The 17,978-nt window shown below is 46.5% G+C and overlaps 1 protein-coding gene across 2 annotated transcripts in view; it reads left to right on the top strand.

The window, feature by feature from the left end:
• Nucleotides 1-245: 245 nt before the first annotated feature.
• HMBS (hydroxymethylbilane synthase) overlaps nt 246-17,978 on the top strand; it is a 174,197-nt gene continuing 156,464 nt past the window's right edge. The window contains exon 1 of one of the 2 annotated variants that reach the window (XM_069614388.1): nt 246-446. In XM_069614388.1, the coding sequence (XP_069470489.1) occupies nt 417-446 (30 nt within the window). In that variant the 5' untranslated portion in view covers nt 246-416. The remainder of the gene's footprint in view (nt 447-17,978) is intronic. The other variant, XM_069614386.1, reaches the window with a different exon arrangement.

Below are 17,978 nucleotides of genomic sequence, written 5' to 3'. Positions count from 1 at the left end.
CCACCACATTCAGGGTTAAGTGTGTTCATACCAAAATCAGCTATGTGAGTTGGGCTAGTTGGTCTGTCTGTTACAGTTAGGTGATAGTAAGTAAAGCCTGCCACCCTGCCCTGAGGTGATTCGGGGATGAACTCCGACTCAAGCTCAGAGAGCTAGCTTTGGTGTGCACAGAGTTCCAACTCCTACACTTATAAAACCGGTTTGGTGTATGCTCTGTCCCTTTAAGGAAAGAATCAACGGAAGTGACGTCCCTGGTCCACCGCTACCAGGAAATGGAGTTGGAAAGTGTGTGCGCCTTGCCTGAGAGTAGGCTGGGAGAGCCGGGTCAACTGGTTTAACCGCCGACCCTCACAGAGACCCGCTGGTGTGACACTACTGGACCCACGCAGAGGGAGGCACTGTACGGAGCAGCCGTTATGCCTGGCGGCGTCGCTGGGGGCACCGGAGTAAGTGGCCACAAGAGCGCTCGCCCACCGGTTCTGATAAGGTCCCGCCCACCACATGCGCTTAAGCTCCACCCACTGTCCATTGATTGGCCAAACGAGGGTTCACCTTGAGTTCTATTTGGTGGGGCAGCTGTCTTCAATTGAAGGGCGGGACATTACATTTGGAAGTTTGTAACGGAGAAGACTTAAATAAAGGCTCTACTCGCTTCGTACAGCAACTTTTTTTTGTGACGGCTTTTATTCTGTCAGGGCCACTGACTCCCTTTTCGCTTCCTCCGTGTCCTGCACCTCAAGGCCAGCCAAGACTCGGCCCCTCTCTTCTAAACGCCACCTTCTTCATCCTTCCCAAGTTTCAGCCCTCCCCTTACTATCAATCCAATGCAGAGGTTTTCAAACTTGTAAATACGAAGCCCCCCTTGAGGCATGTTGTGATACCCCCCCCCCTCCCGCCTCGGCAGTCTTTTACTCACTGAACGAGGGTGGCCGATGTTTTTCAGAGACAACTTACCCGTGGTTACATGGGGTAGCTGTGAGCGAGTTGGATGCGATGGTAGTGTACCACGTGCCCGCACGCATACATTCGTCTCATGGAGCGTTAAATGGGGGACTGGTCCCTTGAACTCAATATCGGGTGTTGTACAATTAGTCAAATAATAATATATCGCTGTTCAAAGGAGGAATAGTTGAGGCATTTGCCTTTGTATCAGGAGGGTTGGGGCAGAAGCCTGCTCCAGCTAGCTTATGTCCCAATTTGTTTAATGCAGAAGAGCAAAGTTTGATTGCAGTCAGATACCAACCATACCGCATCAAACCTTTAGTGACTATGGATGGGATTTACTCAGTGGAGTGCAGAAACGGACTGTCTCCTTGTCTATTTCTCCCTTCGACCATGCATGTCTGCCCTGCACAACCTCCCCCGTTCTTAAGTCTCTCTGCTGCAGCTGTTCTATCGCCCTTCATCCTCGCTAGTCCTTCTGACTGCCTACTTCCCCCCCATTCCCCTGTTCTCAAATGTCCCCCACTTACCTTATCTACCCCATTCTTCTCATCCCCTTATATTCATCCTTTATCTCTACTTGTGTACTTCTGTCTCTCCGTTCTTCTCTCAGCAACCACTCACCCTCCATTTCTATTATTTCTCGTGTCTCCACTCAGTTTGTCTCTTGGCTCTCTCTAACACCCACTGTCTTTCGGCTCTCTTTCCCACTTAACTAATTTCTTCTATTTCTGTACCTCCTTTTGTGTATGTTCTCTTCCCTATACCTATTCCTTCTATTTTCCCATTCCTTCTATTTTCCCATTCTATCTCTTTTCGTTTCTCTACTATTCTGCCTATCTATTTTCCTGTTCTTTCCCTTACTTTTAGCCTCATTTTCTGTCTCTTATCTTTTGAATCCCATTCTCTCTCATCTCCCTCAAATCTTCTTACCGCTTTCAACCCCCCTTCCAGTTCTCTCATCCATCCTCTCTTTCACCCTTAATCTCTCCCACTCCTTTGTAATCTCATCCCCCTTTCCAATTCTGCATGGCCCTCTCGGCTAGTCATCTCTCTCTCCCTCTTATTTCCCTCTCCTTCTGTGCCTCCCTCTTACTGCACCCTAGTTCCACTCCTTACCTACTTGGCGCAACCTCATATCTTGCTGTCTTCTGTCTCTCTCCTATTCTGTCTATTCCTCCTATTATGTGCATCTTATTCTGTACCTCACTACTGTTCTGTCCCTCCCCTGCATTCTCTCGCTGCCTCCTCGTCTGACCTCCTCTGTCTTCTCTTATTCTGTCCATCCCTGGCATTCTGTCTCCCCCTCCTCTTCCAATAATGTAATTGCATAGTTCTAAAGTATATGGCTAAGTCAGCCAATGCAGACAGCTACCCATCCTTTTCCGTCACCCCTTCTTACCTTCGTCAATCTCCTCACCCTCTTTTTAATTGTTTTTTTTTAAATTAAACCTTTCTCTCTTCTCTAGACCCAATTCTCAGTCTCTTGCTCTCTTGCACCCTCTTTTCCCCTCTGGTTATAACTGCATCCCCCTCTCTCCTGCTGTCACTCATCTGCCTTCTACATTCTATCCTTGCCCTCCGTTCTGTGTTGTAGAAAGGCAGATATACATGTCATCTCTAGTGTCTGCCCCTCACCTCCGTCATACTGGAAGAACAGCAAGAGAGCAGTATGTGTGACACCACGTATCGTCCCAATACTGCATTGAAGATATGAGAGACGTTATGCACGCAGACAACTGTATCAAATGTACCCTCGCACAGACGTGGTGGAAGGATGTCTCCATACATTGCTGACGGCAAGGCACAAGGGGAGTCAAAGGTGATATGCTGCATAAGCAGGACATATTTCTCTTAGGTTAATCAAAGGCAAAAACATTTGCAAGTGCCAAGTATTAGACAATTAAAGATGCAGAAAGCATATGCAAGACAGAGCAACCAGGTCTCCAGGGGCGAAGAGGAGTAATTGAATTAAACCCAGCCTAATTGAATTTAAATAGCACTAAATAAAAGGTAGAAATTGATAAAATCATGGTATCAACACACGTGGTGCAAGACTTGAAAACAAGGCCTATTCAGTAAGCTTCAACTGAAGATAGCGATGTACCTACACTCCCCTTAAAAGTCCCAAGGAAGAAAACAGTCATCAAGGTTAACTACAGAGAGAAAACCTTGGTTTACGGCCTAGCTGATGAGCGATGGTAGGCTAATTAACCAAAGTGGGCAGTGGTTTGACGTTGTTACCCACACCTGGGTTTCGTTTTGCGTATGTACTGCTAACGAGCTGAATGACCAAGGTTGGGAGAGAATGCCAACCAATCATCCGGGCCTATGAAGCAGTGTACCATACATTGTTGCAAAAGCCAATCAGTTGCTGTTATTCTGCTATTAAATTCTGCTATTGATCTGTATTATATGTAGTAAGAGGTAGTTCAAGGTGTGCCTACTTGATAGGGAGCAGCCAATTATGTTACTAACACCTAAATAACGTATAGATATATATGTTCCCTTCCCCAATCCATCCTTCCGATAGGTTTCTACTGTTTGCCATGTAGGATGACGTCATAGCTGACGTACATCGAGGTATAAAGCCTTTTGTATAATCAAAATGTAGATGTGTGTGAGCTGCAGTCTGTTTGTTCACCAGGTGGCCCTACTTTATTTGAGCTGATAAAGTAGTATTTTGCCATATTCGTGGAGGTAATTTGAGTCCGAGATTGTTTATTGGTAATTCCATCTGGCACTTGGAATGCTCCACGTGCTACTGCACAGTGTCACTTTCTCCCTCCCTTGAAACCTCTTGAGTCTTCTCGTTTGCTTTATATCCTGGCGTTTCCCAATCCTGGAGATAAATATGCACTTTCTCCTGCCCCCCTCTGTCTTCTGCTGTCTGGTCTTTGCAAGGACAGAGACTGTCTGGCTGCATTGGAACCGTGCCATAAACAAAAAAAAGTGAACGCAACATGGAAAGACTTCTATGCTGTGTTTGCCTGAAAGTTGCACCGGAGGCTGGAGCTCTATGTTGAAGGCAATGCTCACTGCAAGACTGCTTATAAAGGCTGAATGGATGCTAATTGTTATTCAATCTGTGGGGCTTGCACCGCCACCCCTCTCCCAGGCCTGGTGCTGAGCCCCACACGATGGGGGGGCGCACCCCACAGATTGAACGCTGCTCTAATGATTGCCCTATACAGTTGTGCCCTATACAATTGTTCTCCTTCACCCACCCAAGGCTTACTCTTCCAGGGGTTCACCATTCTTAAAGTTTACTTTTCCTACCACCCAAGGGTCACCCTGATGTTCTTCCTCGAAGAGAGTTATTTTACACTTTGGCACACAACAAATGACACAATACAATGTAATGTGATTTTCCGAAACTCAGTGTAGGAATTAAGTTTTCTTCAATAAGTACACTCCACGCCGATGGATTGTTCAGCATGACACTTGTAGTACAACAGCATGTTGTAGTTCACAGCTGCTCACTCTTAAATACACTTAAGTGAGCTGTAAATAAATATACATATATATGGGGATATACTCGCAGAGCAGCAACCTGGAGCAGCTCTCTGCATGCTCTCTCCTTGCTGGTGTGCTCCTTCTCACGCCATGCCAAAACCCTTGCGTGATGACGCGGTCGGCTCATCCCCCATGCCTGTTGACGCAGCTAGTCCACGTCACTACATCATCCCCTTTTGTTAACAAACAATACTCTAGTCCATAAAATGGTCTTTATATATACTTGGTGGTTTTCTCATTCTACTGGTTCTCGGGGGTATTGTTTCTTCATCCTTCTCTGGCCTCCACTGATGTAGTTTGGTGTTCCCTTTCTTTTTGCCGCTGCCAATGCCATGGGTTACGGCATGGCGTGAGAAGGAGCACACCTCCTGTATACTATTTGGATGATCCCTTTCACGTTTCGATTCATTCTTTCCACCTGTCCATTCCCTTGGAGGGTGATACAGCGTGAATTTCTTATGTTTCTTCAGGTACTCTCTCACATCATCAGAGAGGAACTGGACTCCATTGTCTGTGATTATTTTCTTTGGGTATCCTCCCTTGAAAAACTTCTTCAAAACATGTTATGGCTGATTTTGTTGTTATTTCTGTCATGAACTGAACCTCTGACCATTTGGACACGTTGTCCACTATGACAGGGTTGTTCTATGGCTGGCATTACTTTTGCCTTGTCATATGGTAATGATGGATCAAGAAGCAAACCAAAACCGGAAATGTGGTTCAGTATCTCTTCTCAGAAATATGGATTAATGGACCAACACAAATTCTATGCTGTCTCTTGGTTTAATCCCTGTTCAGATTTGGGTTCTCGTGCCAAGACACTTGGACCTCTCCTCTGAGAGGATCTGAGCCATTTTCCGTTATGAGGTTCCAGGGTTCTTAAACCCTACTTTAGCCAGGTCTTCTGAGTTTGAAGGATTTCTGTGCTCTTCTTCTTTATGTCCTTGTGCACATTTGTTCTCTTGTTGGATTTTCTCAGACTTTTGGAGAAGGTGTTGTGAAGCAGAGCCATGGAGGATATTCCTTTGTATACCTGGTTGTTGATCAGGGACCCCACCCTTGCCTCTATGGTCCTGCATTAAGCTCCCTAATGGATACTCTTCCCTCCTCCTACCACAAATGCCCGCCCTTGGCCAACCAAGCCTCTTCATACCTTCCTGTTATGTCTGGCTGCCAGATCTTAAGGTGACTCCCCCTCTTGCTCAGGCCTCCATCCTAGCTCCCTCTAATATCCCTAGATGTTCTAGTCTTCTCCTAGCTGTATTCTCCCTTTGCTTTGCATCCTCTGACCACCTCCTTTGAAAAACTTCCTCCTATTCTGCTCTACCCACCTCTTGTTGTGTCTTACCAACACCTGGCTCTTCCTTCGCCGACCCTTACAACCAACCTTCTTCTGTCCCTCTTTTCTCAAAACTCTCCTCTCTTCTTTCTGTACAAGCCATTCTCCTTCAGCCTTTTCTCTCCAACTCCACTCCAACCTCCTTCCTCTAAACCCTCATGCCGCCAGACTGAGCTTGTGGGCTTTTATAGCCCGGTGATGCTCCCTCTGGTCTGGGCCTTTGCTGAGTGTCTACCCTGCAACTTGAAATTGTTGAGGGGCTGCTATTGGCTGTCTCTTACAAGGTCACTTGGGCTTAACTTGGTGTTCGACTAGATACAGGTTCAGGCCCCTAACTGACATTGGAATCCACTCCCTTTTCCCAATTACCCTAAATGGCTGCCTGGGAAGAATGCAGCTTTCTTGCTTCCCCCAACGTGTACACGTTAAATCCTTTAACTAGTTAGGTAACTTTCTATAAATCACAGAAAATGCGTGTCTGCATTAGAAATGCAGTTTTTAATTGCATGCAGAGGTAGCCATCTGCTGGCAGATGCATATTTGATAAGTTAATTTTTCTTCTGCGGAATATGTTATTGGAGCCCGGAACCATGTAACATTGTATCCTGTGTAGAGACTTGAGAAAAACATTTTCAAGTCTCGTGGGGTATGTCATTTCCTGTTGTTGGATTCCTGACAACACTAACGGACAGGTTTTTGCAAACATTTTATGAATAACTGAGCCTGAATTATATATAGTGTGCTGGTTTTTCTTTTCTGGGATTTTGGGTCTAGCTACTAAGACGTTCATGCTCTTTCAATTGAGAAGAGGGCCTATTTGGCTGTCTCATTTGACTGTCCTCTACCACACAAAGATGACTGTGGGAAGATGATCACGGGATCCGGCTAGTAAGAGATACCGAGCCCCCTAGGTCACTCCCCTTGAAATGCCCAGAAACAGACGTGAGACTTTGCCACACCAAAGAAAGGAAGAAACATATTAAACAATTGTTTTTCTGCTTTGCAGAAGACTTTTCACCACAAATGTATCCGAGCGTGCACTGAATTCGCCAAACCTCTAATACTAATTGCTCCATATCTTTCAATCATTTTATCCTTTAAGGCTCCATGTCTCTCCAAACCTCTTGGTTAGTTACCTTTCTACAGCTGTGCCACTCCTTCTTCCAAGGCTCACTGTATTATTCCTTCACCATCCAAATAATGTCCTCTTTGCCCCCAAAGGTGTTCTAATTTGTTTGAACCTCTCCAACCACTTCATTCCACCCAAGCCTTTGGCTCACACTCCTCTGTCGATCATAGCTCACCCTGCCAAGACTCAAGGTGTACCCTCCAAGGCTTCCCCTTGTAACTTTGTAAAGCTCACAATTGCCTTCACCCTTCCAAGGTTACACAGCCCACATTCACACTTTGTAACATACCGTTCTGTGCTTTGTACTGTTTTTTCGGTTATGGCAGATTGCCCAGGATGATCGTAGCAGTGCTGATTTCATACTTCATACAGTTAATGCTATACTCCCAAAATCCTCTGTTGGGTTAGCGGGGTACTCCCCTTCCCTGTCGGTCCAGTAAAAATACAGCCATAGAATGCAACCATATATGTTGTGCTCAAGGGGATATTTAACCTCAGTTTACTGGGGACACACTTTTGAAATGCTGAGTCAGTCTTGGAGAACACATTTGGAGTATTGTCCAGTCTTGGAGGCCAAACCTCTAATATTGGGTGAACTTGACATGGCTGCATTAAGTTCAGTGTCCAGTTTTGAAGGCCACATCTGGAGTACTCTGTCTAGTTTTGAAGGCCTTCTTAAGAGCCGGGGTATTCAGCCTATGACTCTCCAGATGTTTTGGACTGTAACACCCATGATTTCTCACCATTGACTATGCTAGTGGGGAATGATGGAAGTTGCAGTCCAAAACATCTGAAGAGCCAAAAGTTGCAGACCCCGCTTTAGAGTATTGTTTTAAGTTATGCTGCACATCTCCTTAGTAGGATGCTCTGCTATACAGCCCAGAGCTCAACTATTGATTCTATTCTTTATGCCATAACCAGAGGCCTCAGAGGAGAGGCCCAATATGGTTTATAGGTATACCTTGCTCGGCAGTGTGCGAGGGTGGCGAGGGAAGGTAGGTTATCGATCTCGCCACCAGGGGTTGCGTTTTCCGCAGACGGCTACTCCTTGTACTACAATTGATGAAAGCAGGAATACAAGAACATTTGTTCCACGGAATACATTAGCCCTATGATTGATTTATCGTATGCACCATTCAAGCAAAAACGTTTTGGAGACCAATAAAGTCATCCCTCTTCATCTAGACTTTGCCCACTCCCCTCCCTGCCTAAGTCTACCACTTCCCTGCCTGTGGCGTGTCTGCAACATATCCGTCTTTGACTCTCAGCCTAATATGGGTCGGCAACATGCCTAAGCATATTGATTTTGTGTATTTTTTTTTATTTTTTTTTTTTAAGCCCACTTCTAATCATGTAATTCGTCCCTGTTGCACCTGACTTGACTTTTCTAGCCTACTTCTAAACCCGCAATTTACAACAATGCATAAAATAAGCAGTGTTGCGGAGCAATTTGCTATGCAATTCTGTATGTGTGCTATTTAAATTGGTACTTGTATAGCAAAGCTAGCTATTTAAGCTCGCCCTGTATTCCCCTGTTTCCTTCAGAGCTCTCTCCACCCTCTTTTCTCTACAAGTTCAAAGGGGCTAATGGAGAGGGAATGCAGCAGTAATCCTCTCCTCTTATGCGCCAAAAGCCTGTGTGAGAGTGCAGGCAAGATTTAAAAAATAATTGCAACCAAAAGTAATCGTGATAATACTTTTATTAAGCTAACTGTATCCTGTCTGCCAAAGACCAGTATTTGTTAATTTTCTTTTCTTTTTTAAACGGTCATGCAATTCCAATTCTAAAAATTGAATTTGTTTAATAATAATGCATAATTACAGTATTATACTGTACAACACCATGCTTTACAGTAAAGTGTAGGTTAGTGTATCTAAATCTCAGTGTCAACTATATTTCATTTTGTTGGGGAAGATGCATCATATTGATGAGCGGACAGTTTTTTTGAAAATGTACATGACCACACGGCCAAATGTTTTTGATGACAAACCTAGTTCTGTAACCTGCTGGTTACATATATCTTGTAACTCGTGCTGACATATCTTGTAACCCATGAGCTGATTCCGTACTCCTTGCCATTCTATCTTATCACCATGATGCTTTATACCAGACACCCAGAAAGTGAGAGGGCCACATACTACAATATTCCACCTAGTTTGCCCAGTTCTCTGCCTGCTATGTCATACACACTGCTTAGTCTTGTACTGTCTTTCCCCATGCATAATGAATAGACAAAAAAAATAGATGTTTACGCAAAGTAGTGATCAATAGTTCCATCTATAGATCTACTGCACTACCATACACTGTAGTTAGCCTCCAGAGTTCGCTTTGCTCCATGATTATGATTGCATTATATATTAGCACCTGCGGAAGAAAGCAGGCCAAACTGTTTTCAGAGCCTTTTTATCATATGTATTTATTTGTGTCCATTCATGCAACTAAGATTTTACCGACGCTCATCCAGGGCGCGGAAAGTATTTTCGCCCACTCATACTGTCGAATAGATTTGAAGAAGGGCCAGTACCATTTTTGTAGGGATGTTTGAAACTTTTATTTAACGTTTACTTTGTTTGCAGTAAATGTCAATACAAGTTTTGCTGTGCATGGCTAGCCCCTGAGTGGCAGCAGTGTGCCAAATTAAAGTGGATTTGTGGTAACATGCACCATTTTACAGAAAATGCATTTAAATTTACGGCCATTTGTTGCCATGGGCCTAGTGTATTTCTCTTTGGTTGAGTGAGTAAACTAAGTTACTAGACCTGCAGGTCTATTGCAAGGCCTGACTCATCTCATTGTCTTACTTCAGCGGTACACAACTACTGTATTGTTGCTCGTTTTATATCTGGTGTACAAGTAACTTCTATTGGCATTACAAATATTAGTGCAACATAGCTAATAAAATGGGTTTGTTTGCTAATCAAGAAGATATTAATTGGAAAACTCTGCTAATTAATTTTTGGAAACTAATTTAAGCCTTGTAACATGGAGACCTGCTGATTTTGTCTTTCTTGCATACTGCTAATCTTGAGATGTTGGGAATTCACCTTATCTCTGTCTCTTAGCCTAATGCTAGAACTGCGACATGCGTGAGGCGTGCCTTGCTTTGTCTCGCTGCCCTGCCACTCGTGTTTGCTTGCATGCCGGAGGAGCCTGCCTGCTGTGGGGCGATGCTTTGCCAGAATGTGCACTCGGACCTATTTTATGAATGTAGGTTAATGGGGAAAATGAAGGTTTCTGCACCTCAACACGTTTATTAATTGCTGTTTGTGTCGTGACATTAGTTTGCCGGCTGCTGTACCCAAACTGAGACCGATTTCTCCCTAATCAGTCAGGATAGAGATAAGAGAATTGTGTAGTTTGGTACTGCGCCGGGGCAAATGAGATAGTAGATCAGACATTTTTTTAAACAATCATATGTATTAAGTTCCAAAATTAGCATTTACGATGGGTTCCTAGTCAAGCCAACATTAACCAGGTGGTGGCACGTGCTAATGTTTCACCCAATTTAGGGCTTTGTCAAGGCCAAGAGGTCTCAATATTGTTTTTTAAACTTCACTTGTATCTCTCAAGACACCTGTCTGAACTGACAGGTGGTAGTGGGTTAGTATTATATAGTGCAACATTTCTTCAATTTTATTTATTCAGTTTATCACAAGCATCTCTGTTTATCACAAGCATCTTTAAGTCACAAATAATAACTTATTATGCCAGTAGGTATTGTGTTGCACTTTAGTACAGTATTGCATAGTTACTGACACGTCTTAATACGCATTTTACAAATGAACTTATGCATTTGAATAGACATTTTCCTTTTAAGGATCACTATTTTCTAAGTCTAAAAGGGAAACCCTGATTTCATGATGCTGAAATCGTGAATTCACGCTGATTCTTAAACCAGTTACCTGCCTGTTGCACTCAGGAAATCCCTTGTTGTAAATATATTCACACTATGTGAAATCATGGAAATTTTCATTCATGTTTGTTTGTAATTGTTAAAACGTCTACAATCTATAATAATTAGCACACATATTTCATGTACATGTAACTATCTATACTTTTTAACATAATTTAATAAAGCACATTAAAATTGTTCTAAAAAGATAGATCCCAGGATGGGGGCTTCTTTTATCCTATTCCTTATCTTACTACACCGATTATTTGACTTCTTTAAACATTTTAATACAGCCAAAGAATATGGAATATCATACCCACTCGACAATCTGTTCTAGAATTCCTCAGTTGTCAACCATTGGACATCATGTGTGAACCTTCCTCGTAGCTAAATTCTCAGGTTATCTAGCGCTGGACAAATATTTAATACATGTTTTAGGATGTGTATGTCCTCTTTCGAATGACAAAAACTACAAGGGGTCAAAACCTCTTGGGTTTTTGATCGTATTGCCAGCACTTCATTTGTTGGCAGCAAGTTAATTCTAAACCTCAGGAATGCAGATGTCCAATGCAGATTAGGGAATTTTTTTTCAGTGGGGCTTCTTATCTTTGTTAAATGTCTCTCATGTATTGAGCTTCCACTCACCAGGGCAGGACAAAACACTAGAAATGTCTCACTTTTGTTAGTGATGTCCCACTTCAACGGAGCAGGCTGCAAACGCCAACACCTAGGGCATCGGGAGCTGCAGGGGCAGCGCTAAGCAGCAGAACTTCGAGAAGCTAGGCCCTGGGGGTCTGTCTTGCTTGCTTTAAAAAATAACAGCAATTGTAGCATTTTTTTTTTCAGGCCGAGCGTGCATCACGCTCTAAATCGCATCAGAGGATGTGTTACTGGCCATAAGGATGGCACTTTCATTATGAGGCAACTTCAGAAAGTTTAAACCTTCCTTGGGATTATTTCAAAATTCCACCGGCATCAACCTTTGTATTGCAAAGCACCTCCAAGAGGGCAGCGCCACACATGGGCCTGGAGCTTTTCTCTGACTGGTAGCTGCCCCCACTGCGAATGGCTGCCTCCTTCTAGAAACAGCCAATGAGAGGCGCTGGCAGGTGAAAGCTGGCATCTCCTGCAGAGGCCCACAGCTAAGGCCCTGTCTGAGCATGTCCGGGCCAAGCAGGGCCTCTCCACAAAATATCTCTTGGCCTCCAGACTTGATCCTTGGGCGTCCACGTTGCCTGCAGTACTAAAATGTGAGTGATGGCTGAACTCCTCGATTGCTGCCTCCACAATCTCTCTGGACCTCTCACTGTTGAGTGCAAATCCTGGACTTCCCTTCGTAGACACCTATGCCAGTGCTTCCTCCAGAGATGTTTTCTCTGATATCCTCTTCTCTGTCCCCTCTCCCGATCTATGGACCCTCCTCTCCAGTCTCTCTCTCCTTCCACATCCTCTACCATTGGCGGTGGCACCAAGTGGCAAGTCCTATTGGCTGGCTTCTCATCTGCACGTTGCTTCGATAATGTCTATCACACAGGCACTATCCTGGTTCAGGGTCCACAATCCAACCTCCTTCTCTTACTAACATCCTCCCTTTGCCAGCATTCTCTCTCCCTCTCTCCCTCTCTCCCTCTCTCCCTCTCTCCCTCTCTCCCTCTCTCCCTCTCTCCCTCTCTCCCTCTCTCCCTCTCTCCCTCTCTCCCTCTCTCTCCTCTGACTGGTGTACCACGCCCCTGTACCCCACCTCAGAAAACCTTGAAAGGCAGAGACTTCCTCCATCTGGCAACTCTTACGCCCGCTCAACCAACAAACACTCTGCTGACATCTGCCTTCTTCTTGAAGACATTGAACTCGACATTCTTGCTCTTACCGAGACATGGTTCAGTTCCAGCTCAGTCACTGCTTTTGAATCCCTCCTCCGTGATGGCTTCAAGATCATCTCTAAGCCTCACTGCACTGGCGGGGGGGTTGCCTTAATCTTCCCTGAGTGAGTTCCTGCTTCCATCTTACCCACCCAGCTCTACTCTTTCTTTGAAAACCTGGTTTTTAAGTTGGTCCTCTCTCATTGCCACCATTAACCGGCCTCCAGGCACCACCACCCTGTTTCTTTCTGAATGGGTTGATTTCTTCTTCCTTACTTTCATCCACCTCCAACCTCCTCCTGGGTGATTTCAACATCCAACTGGACTCCCCTGGCTCTGCATCCATTCTCTTCACTGACCCATGCAGCTCTTTCCCTCTCTATTCTCCCTTCTGGGCCAACCCATACAGCTGGACACACTATGGACACCCTCATGTATGCTATGGTATTGTTTATTTATAAAGCGCCTATACACAGGCAAGTGTTTCGAAGCGCTCAAGGAGGGTGGGCACATTGGGGATTGGGGGGGCAACTGTCGCTCAGAGCCCTTGAAATTCGGAAATAAGTCTGCACAGGCAGAGTGAGTGTGTAAAATACATTTAACAGTATGAGATAAAGCAAATAGGCCTGACTGCTATTCTGCAGTTTTACCAGTGCAATTGAGGGGTGAAGACAAGGGAGAACAGACTGACTATCTTCAGGCATGGTGCATACGTGTCATGCAAGTGCACAGACGGTCACAGGGAGGGGAGATCCAAGTGTACCCGTTCGGTGGAGACTGGGGTAAGTGCAAAGAGAGACACTCTCTTGGGATATTTCATAAGTGCAGTGAGTGTGGGTGGGGTGTAGGGCTCTGAGGTAAGTGTGAAAGAGGATTGGCGGGGGTGCCAGGGACCTGTGAAACTCCGAGGTACACCAGACAGCCAGTCAGCAAGCTGTAGGGAAGAGGAGGGACAGAGGGAAAGAGCAGAGAACTAGGTTAGCAGGGTAGAAGGAGAGAGAAGGAAGAGGAAGGTCTTGAGGAGTTTCTCGAACTTAAGAAGATCAGTCTCAAGACGGAGGGCGGAAGTGAGGCTATTCCAGAGGGAGGCACCTGCTGAGGATAAGGATCTCCCTCCAAATCTCTGCTTGGAGAACCGTCTCACTCGCAGAAGGTTGGAGGTAGAAGAGCGAAGGGCTTGTGAGGGACAGTATTTAGGTAGGCAGTGTTGCAGGTATGTAGGTCCCTGGCCCCAGAAAGCCTTGGTAACAATGCAGAGGGTCTTGAACTTGAACCCTGCAGCCACGGGGAGCCAGTGAACAGATTTCAGCGCCAGAGAGATGTGGTCCCTGGGCTTGAGGCCAAGGATAAGTCTTGCGGTTCTGTTCTGGATGAGTTGCAGAGGGCGCAGGGCTGAAGACGGAAGGTTGAGGAAGAGGCTGTTGCAATAGTCCAGCCTAGAGAGAATCAGGGCTCTGGAGACAGTGAGTTGCTGGGGGAAGTGAGGAAAGGTAGAGCACCTCTGTGGAGGTGTAGCTGATAGTTAGACTTTTTGGTGATGTCCGAAATGTGAGAGGAGAAGGAGAGAGTGGAGTCAAAAATGACCTCAAGGTTTCTTGCCTTGCAGGTGGGTGCAGGCACAGGGCCAAGAGAGGCAGGCCAGAGTGAAAGAGGGAGCAGAGGTCCCAATGCGAACAATCTCAGTCTTACTGGCGTTGAGGCAGAGGTTGTTTGCAGCACACCATGACAGAATAGCAGACAGTTGGATATGAGCCAGGAGGAGGCAGCTGAGGGTAGCCTGAAAGTGAGTTGCATGTCCTCTGCGTAACAATGGAAGTTAGAGGTGAAAATGGCAACCAGATGTGCCAGGGCAGTCATATAGATGTTGAAGAACTATGGGGATAGGCTAGATCCCTGTGGAACGCCACATGTTGAGAGAGTTATAGTCGAGAGAAAGGCTCTGAGTTCCACCTGGGATGGGCGGTCAGAGAAAGGAGGTCAACCACACCAGAGCCTGACCTGTAATTCCCAGGGTGTCACGGAGATGTGCGATTAGGATGTTGTGGTTAACCATGTCAAAGGCAGAGGAGAGGTCAAGGAGAATTAGGACAGAGGGAGTATTGGTGTCAAGATTTGGGAGCAGGTCTTCACGGGTGTTCAGAAGAGCAGTTTCCGTGCCTTTGAATGCTGACAGACTGATGGTCATGGAAGCAACCAATAGATTCAGTGTGGAGGGTCAGCTGAGAGATAGCCAACTTCTCCAGGAAACAAAGGCGTGATAGACATAGGGCGGTAGTTTGGCGCAATGGAGAGGTCGGCAGATGTTTTTTGAGCAGAGGGTGAACAAGGGAGTGCTTAAGGCAGTTGGGAAAACTCCAGTGGAAAAGGAGAGGGTGCAGAGATCAGCCAAAGCTTGGGCGAGGGAGTCAATATTGTCTTTAAAGGTTTTAGAAGGGCAGGGGTCCACCTCTTGGGATGAAGCCTTCATAGCTCGGACTTGTCTGGTGACCTCATCCGGTGTGACATGTGAGCGAGAAGAGAGGGTAAGTGGAGGGGGGCCAAGGGAGGCCTGGGTATTGGTGTATACTGGGGCGTGGAAGAGGGGTGGAAAGGATGTCTTTGGTTTTTGTGGTGAACTGTGCAGCCAGGGCTGAGCAAAGGTCCTGAGAGGCTGTTGCAGGATTAGACTTTGAAAGGTTTGGCCGTGTTTGATGCCGCAGAGATGCGAGCTTGAATAAAGACTATTTTCTTGGCGCGGATGCAGAGTCGCTATTGCCTTTGAAGGAGGCGGTAGGCCAGTTTGTCAGATGGTTCGCCCGACACGTTCCATTTCCGCTCTGCTGCCCATCACTTGCGTTTAAGGCCAGCCAGGTCTCAGTCGTACCAAGAGTTGCACTTTTTGGAAGGCTTCAGTAGGACCCTCATAACAGGGTCAAGAGTGACTGAGATGGAGAGATTGAGGTTAGCGAGGGCTGTTTCAGGGTAGGAGTCAGCCGCAGTAATGGGTGGAGGAGAGTAGGTGGAGGCAAAGGCAGCCACTGTCACATTTTTCATGGATCTGGTGACTTTGAAGCTGAGTGGCTGTGCCTGGTGTGTTGCTGCAAGAGCAGAAGAGAGCTTCAGGTGTGTTGTGAGAAGAGTGTGGTCAGTTCAAGAGAGGGAGGTAGTGAGAGGGATATAGAGAGCGATGTCAGAGATGAGAGCATCCAAGGTGTGGCCCGCGATGTGCATGGAGCCAGAGGGTAGGATAGAGAGAGAAAGAGAGTCGCAAAGGTTGCGGAAAGGACCTGACTGGTCAGGAGGGTCCAGATTAATGTTCACATCACCCATAAAGAGGAGTTGAGAGGAGGAGGAGAGTAGGGAGGAGGCTAGGTCAGCCCATACCATCTGACCTCTCTCCCCGTCTCCTGGTCAGACCATTCTCTCCTCCCACATAAGTACCTTTGGCCCTCTGCTCACCCCCAACCTTGTTCATTAACATCCGCGCGATGAAACAAGTGTCAACTGCTGCCTTAGCTTCCACCTTCAGCCCCCCCCCCCCCTTACTCCCCTACCTCAGATTCTACATCTGACTCTGCGCTCAGCAACCGCCACGTGTCCATCACCAATACTCTTGACATTAGTCATGATGATCCACCTGAAACCTGCCTCTAAGCATAAAACCTGGTACTACTCCAAACTTGCGGCCCTGAAATGAAAGTGCAGGGTGGCAGACTGGAAGTGGCAAACCTCATGCTCCTCCTCTGACAAACTGGCCTGCCATCTGCTCCAAAGACAATACAGACTCTCCATCCGTGCCAAAAAAAGAGCCCACATACAGGCACTGGTTTCCGATGCATCCAACAACACGGCTGAACTTTTTAAGATCTGCAGGGAACTAGCCAACACTTCTGCAATCTCCTCCTCCCCTTTGCCTTCCCAGGCCCTTTGCACCGCACTGACCACACACTTTGACACCAAAATTCAGGACATCCTGAACACCCTGGCTACCTACTCACCCCAACGCATCCCACCCACCCCTGTCTCCCTGGGCCCCTCACGCTCCTCCCATGTCACGCCTGAAGAAGTTACCAGAGTTGTCTGCTCCATGAAGGTCTCTTCTAAACAGGTTTCCCTTTGCTCATCCAGGACCATCAAGGATAATGTTGTCCCTCTTGCCCCTGCACTCGCTGATTTCTGAAATCACACTTTTGTCACTGGATCTTTCCCCTCCACCCTTAAGCACTCCCTTGTGTGCCCACTCCTGCAAAAAACCTTCAGCAGACCCTACCTTCCCTGCCAACTTCTGCCCTATCTCCATCACTCCCTTCCTGGGGAAGCTGCTGGAGAAGCTGGCATTGTCCCAACTCAACTTGCACACCGAACTTGTCATCAATCTGGATTCCGAGCATCCAGAGGCACGGATACTGCTCTTCTGAACACCTGTGAAGAACTGCCTGCATCCCTGGCTCCAACTCCTCACTGTCCTTATCCTTCTTGATTCTCTCCTCTGCCTTTGACACAGTCAATTATTCCATCTTCATACAAAGGCTTCACAGTGCCTTTGGTATCTCTGAACGGGTACTGGACTGGCTGGCATCCTTCCTAACTGACTGACCGCCCTTGCCAAGTTATCCTGGCACCTTCTCCTCTCCTACTTCTTTCTCCACATGTGGTGTCCCCCAGGGTTCTATCCTGTCGCTGTGGCTCTTTAACATCTACCTTACTCAGCTTGCACGCCTCATCTCCTCCGTATCCTCCAGCTTCCAGTGTTGCCAAGACGACGCACAGCTCTTTTTCAAACTTCCTGCTGACCCTCTTGCACCCTCCATCATCCCTGACTGCCTTTCTGCCATCCAGTCCTAGTATAAATCCAACAATCTAGGCCTCAATGCCTGTAAAACTGAGATCCTTCCCACCGGGTCCCCTGCTCCCTCCTTCTTCCCTTCACTCTGGCTTTCCTCTTTGGGCTCTCCCCCTGATCCTTCTTCTGAAGCCGGAAACCTTGGAGTAATCTTCGACTCCTCGCTCTCCTTCCTCCCTCACACTCTGGACATTGCCAAGAAGTCCCACTTTCAGCTCTTCCTTCTCAAAGAAATTCTCCCTTTTCTCACTTTCCCCCAGAGGCTCAATGTTACCCGCGCCCTGGTTCTCTCTAGGCTTGACTATTGCAATAGCCCCCTCCTCAATCTACCTTCTTCTACTCTCCGACCGCTCCAGCTAATCCAGAATCGTGCAGTGAGACTTATCCTTGACTCCAAGCCCAGGGACTGCATCTCTCCTGCCCATAAAAGTCTTCACTGGCTCCCGATTGCTGCACGGATTAAATTCAAATCCCCCTG

The sequence above is a fragment of the Ambystoma mexicanum genome, chromosome 9 (genome assembly GCF_040938575.1).
Source record: "Ambystoma mexicanum isolate Mex_15411 chromosome 9, UKY_AmexF1_1, whole genome shotgun sequence".
Classification (NCBI taxonomy): Eukaryota; Metazoa; Chordata; class Amphibia; order Caudata; family Ambystomatidae; genus Ambystoma; species Ambystoma mexicanum.
The sequence above is the reverse complement of the archived record's forward strand: the minus strand, read 5'-3'. Positions and strand labels throughout refer to the sequence as shown.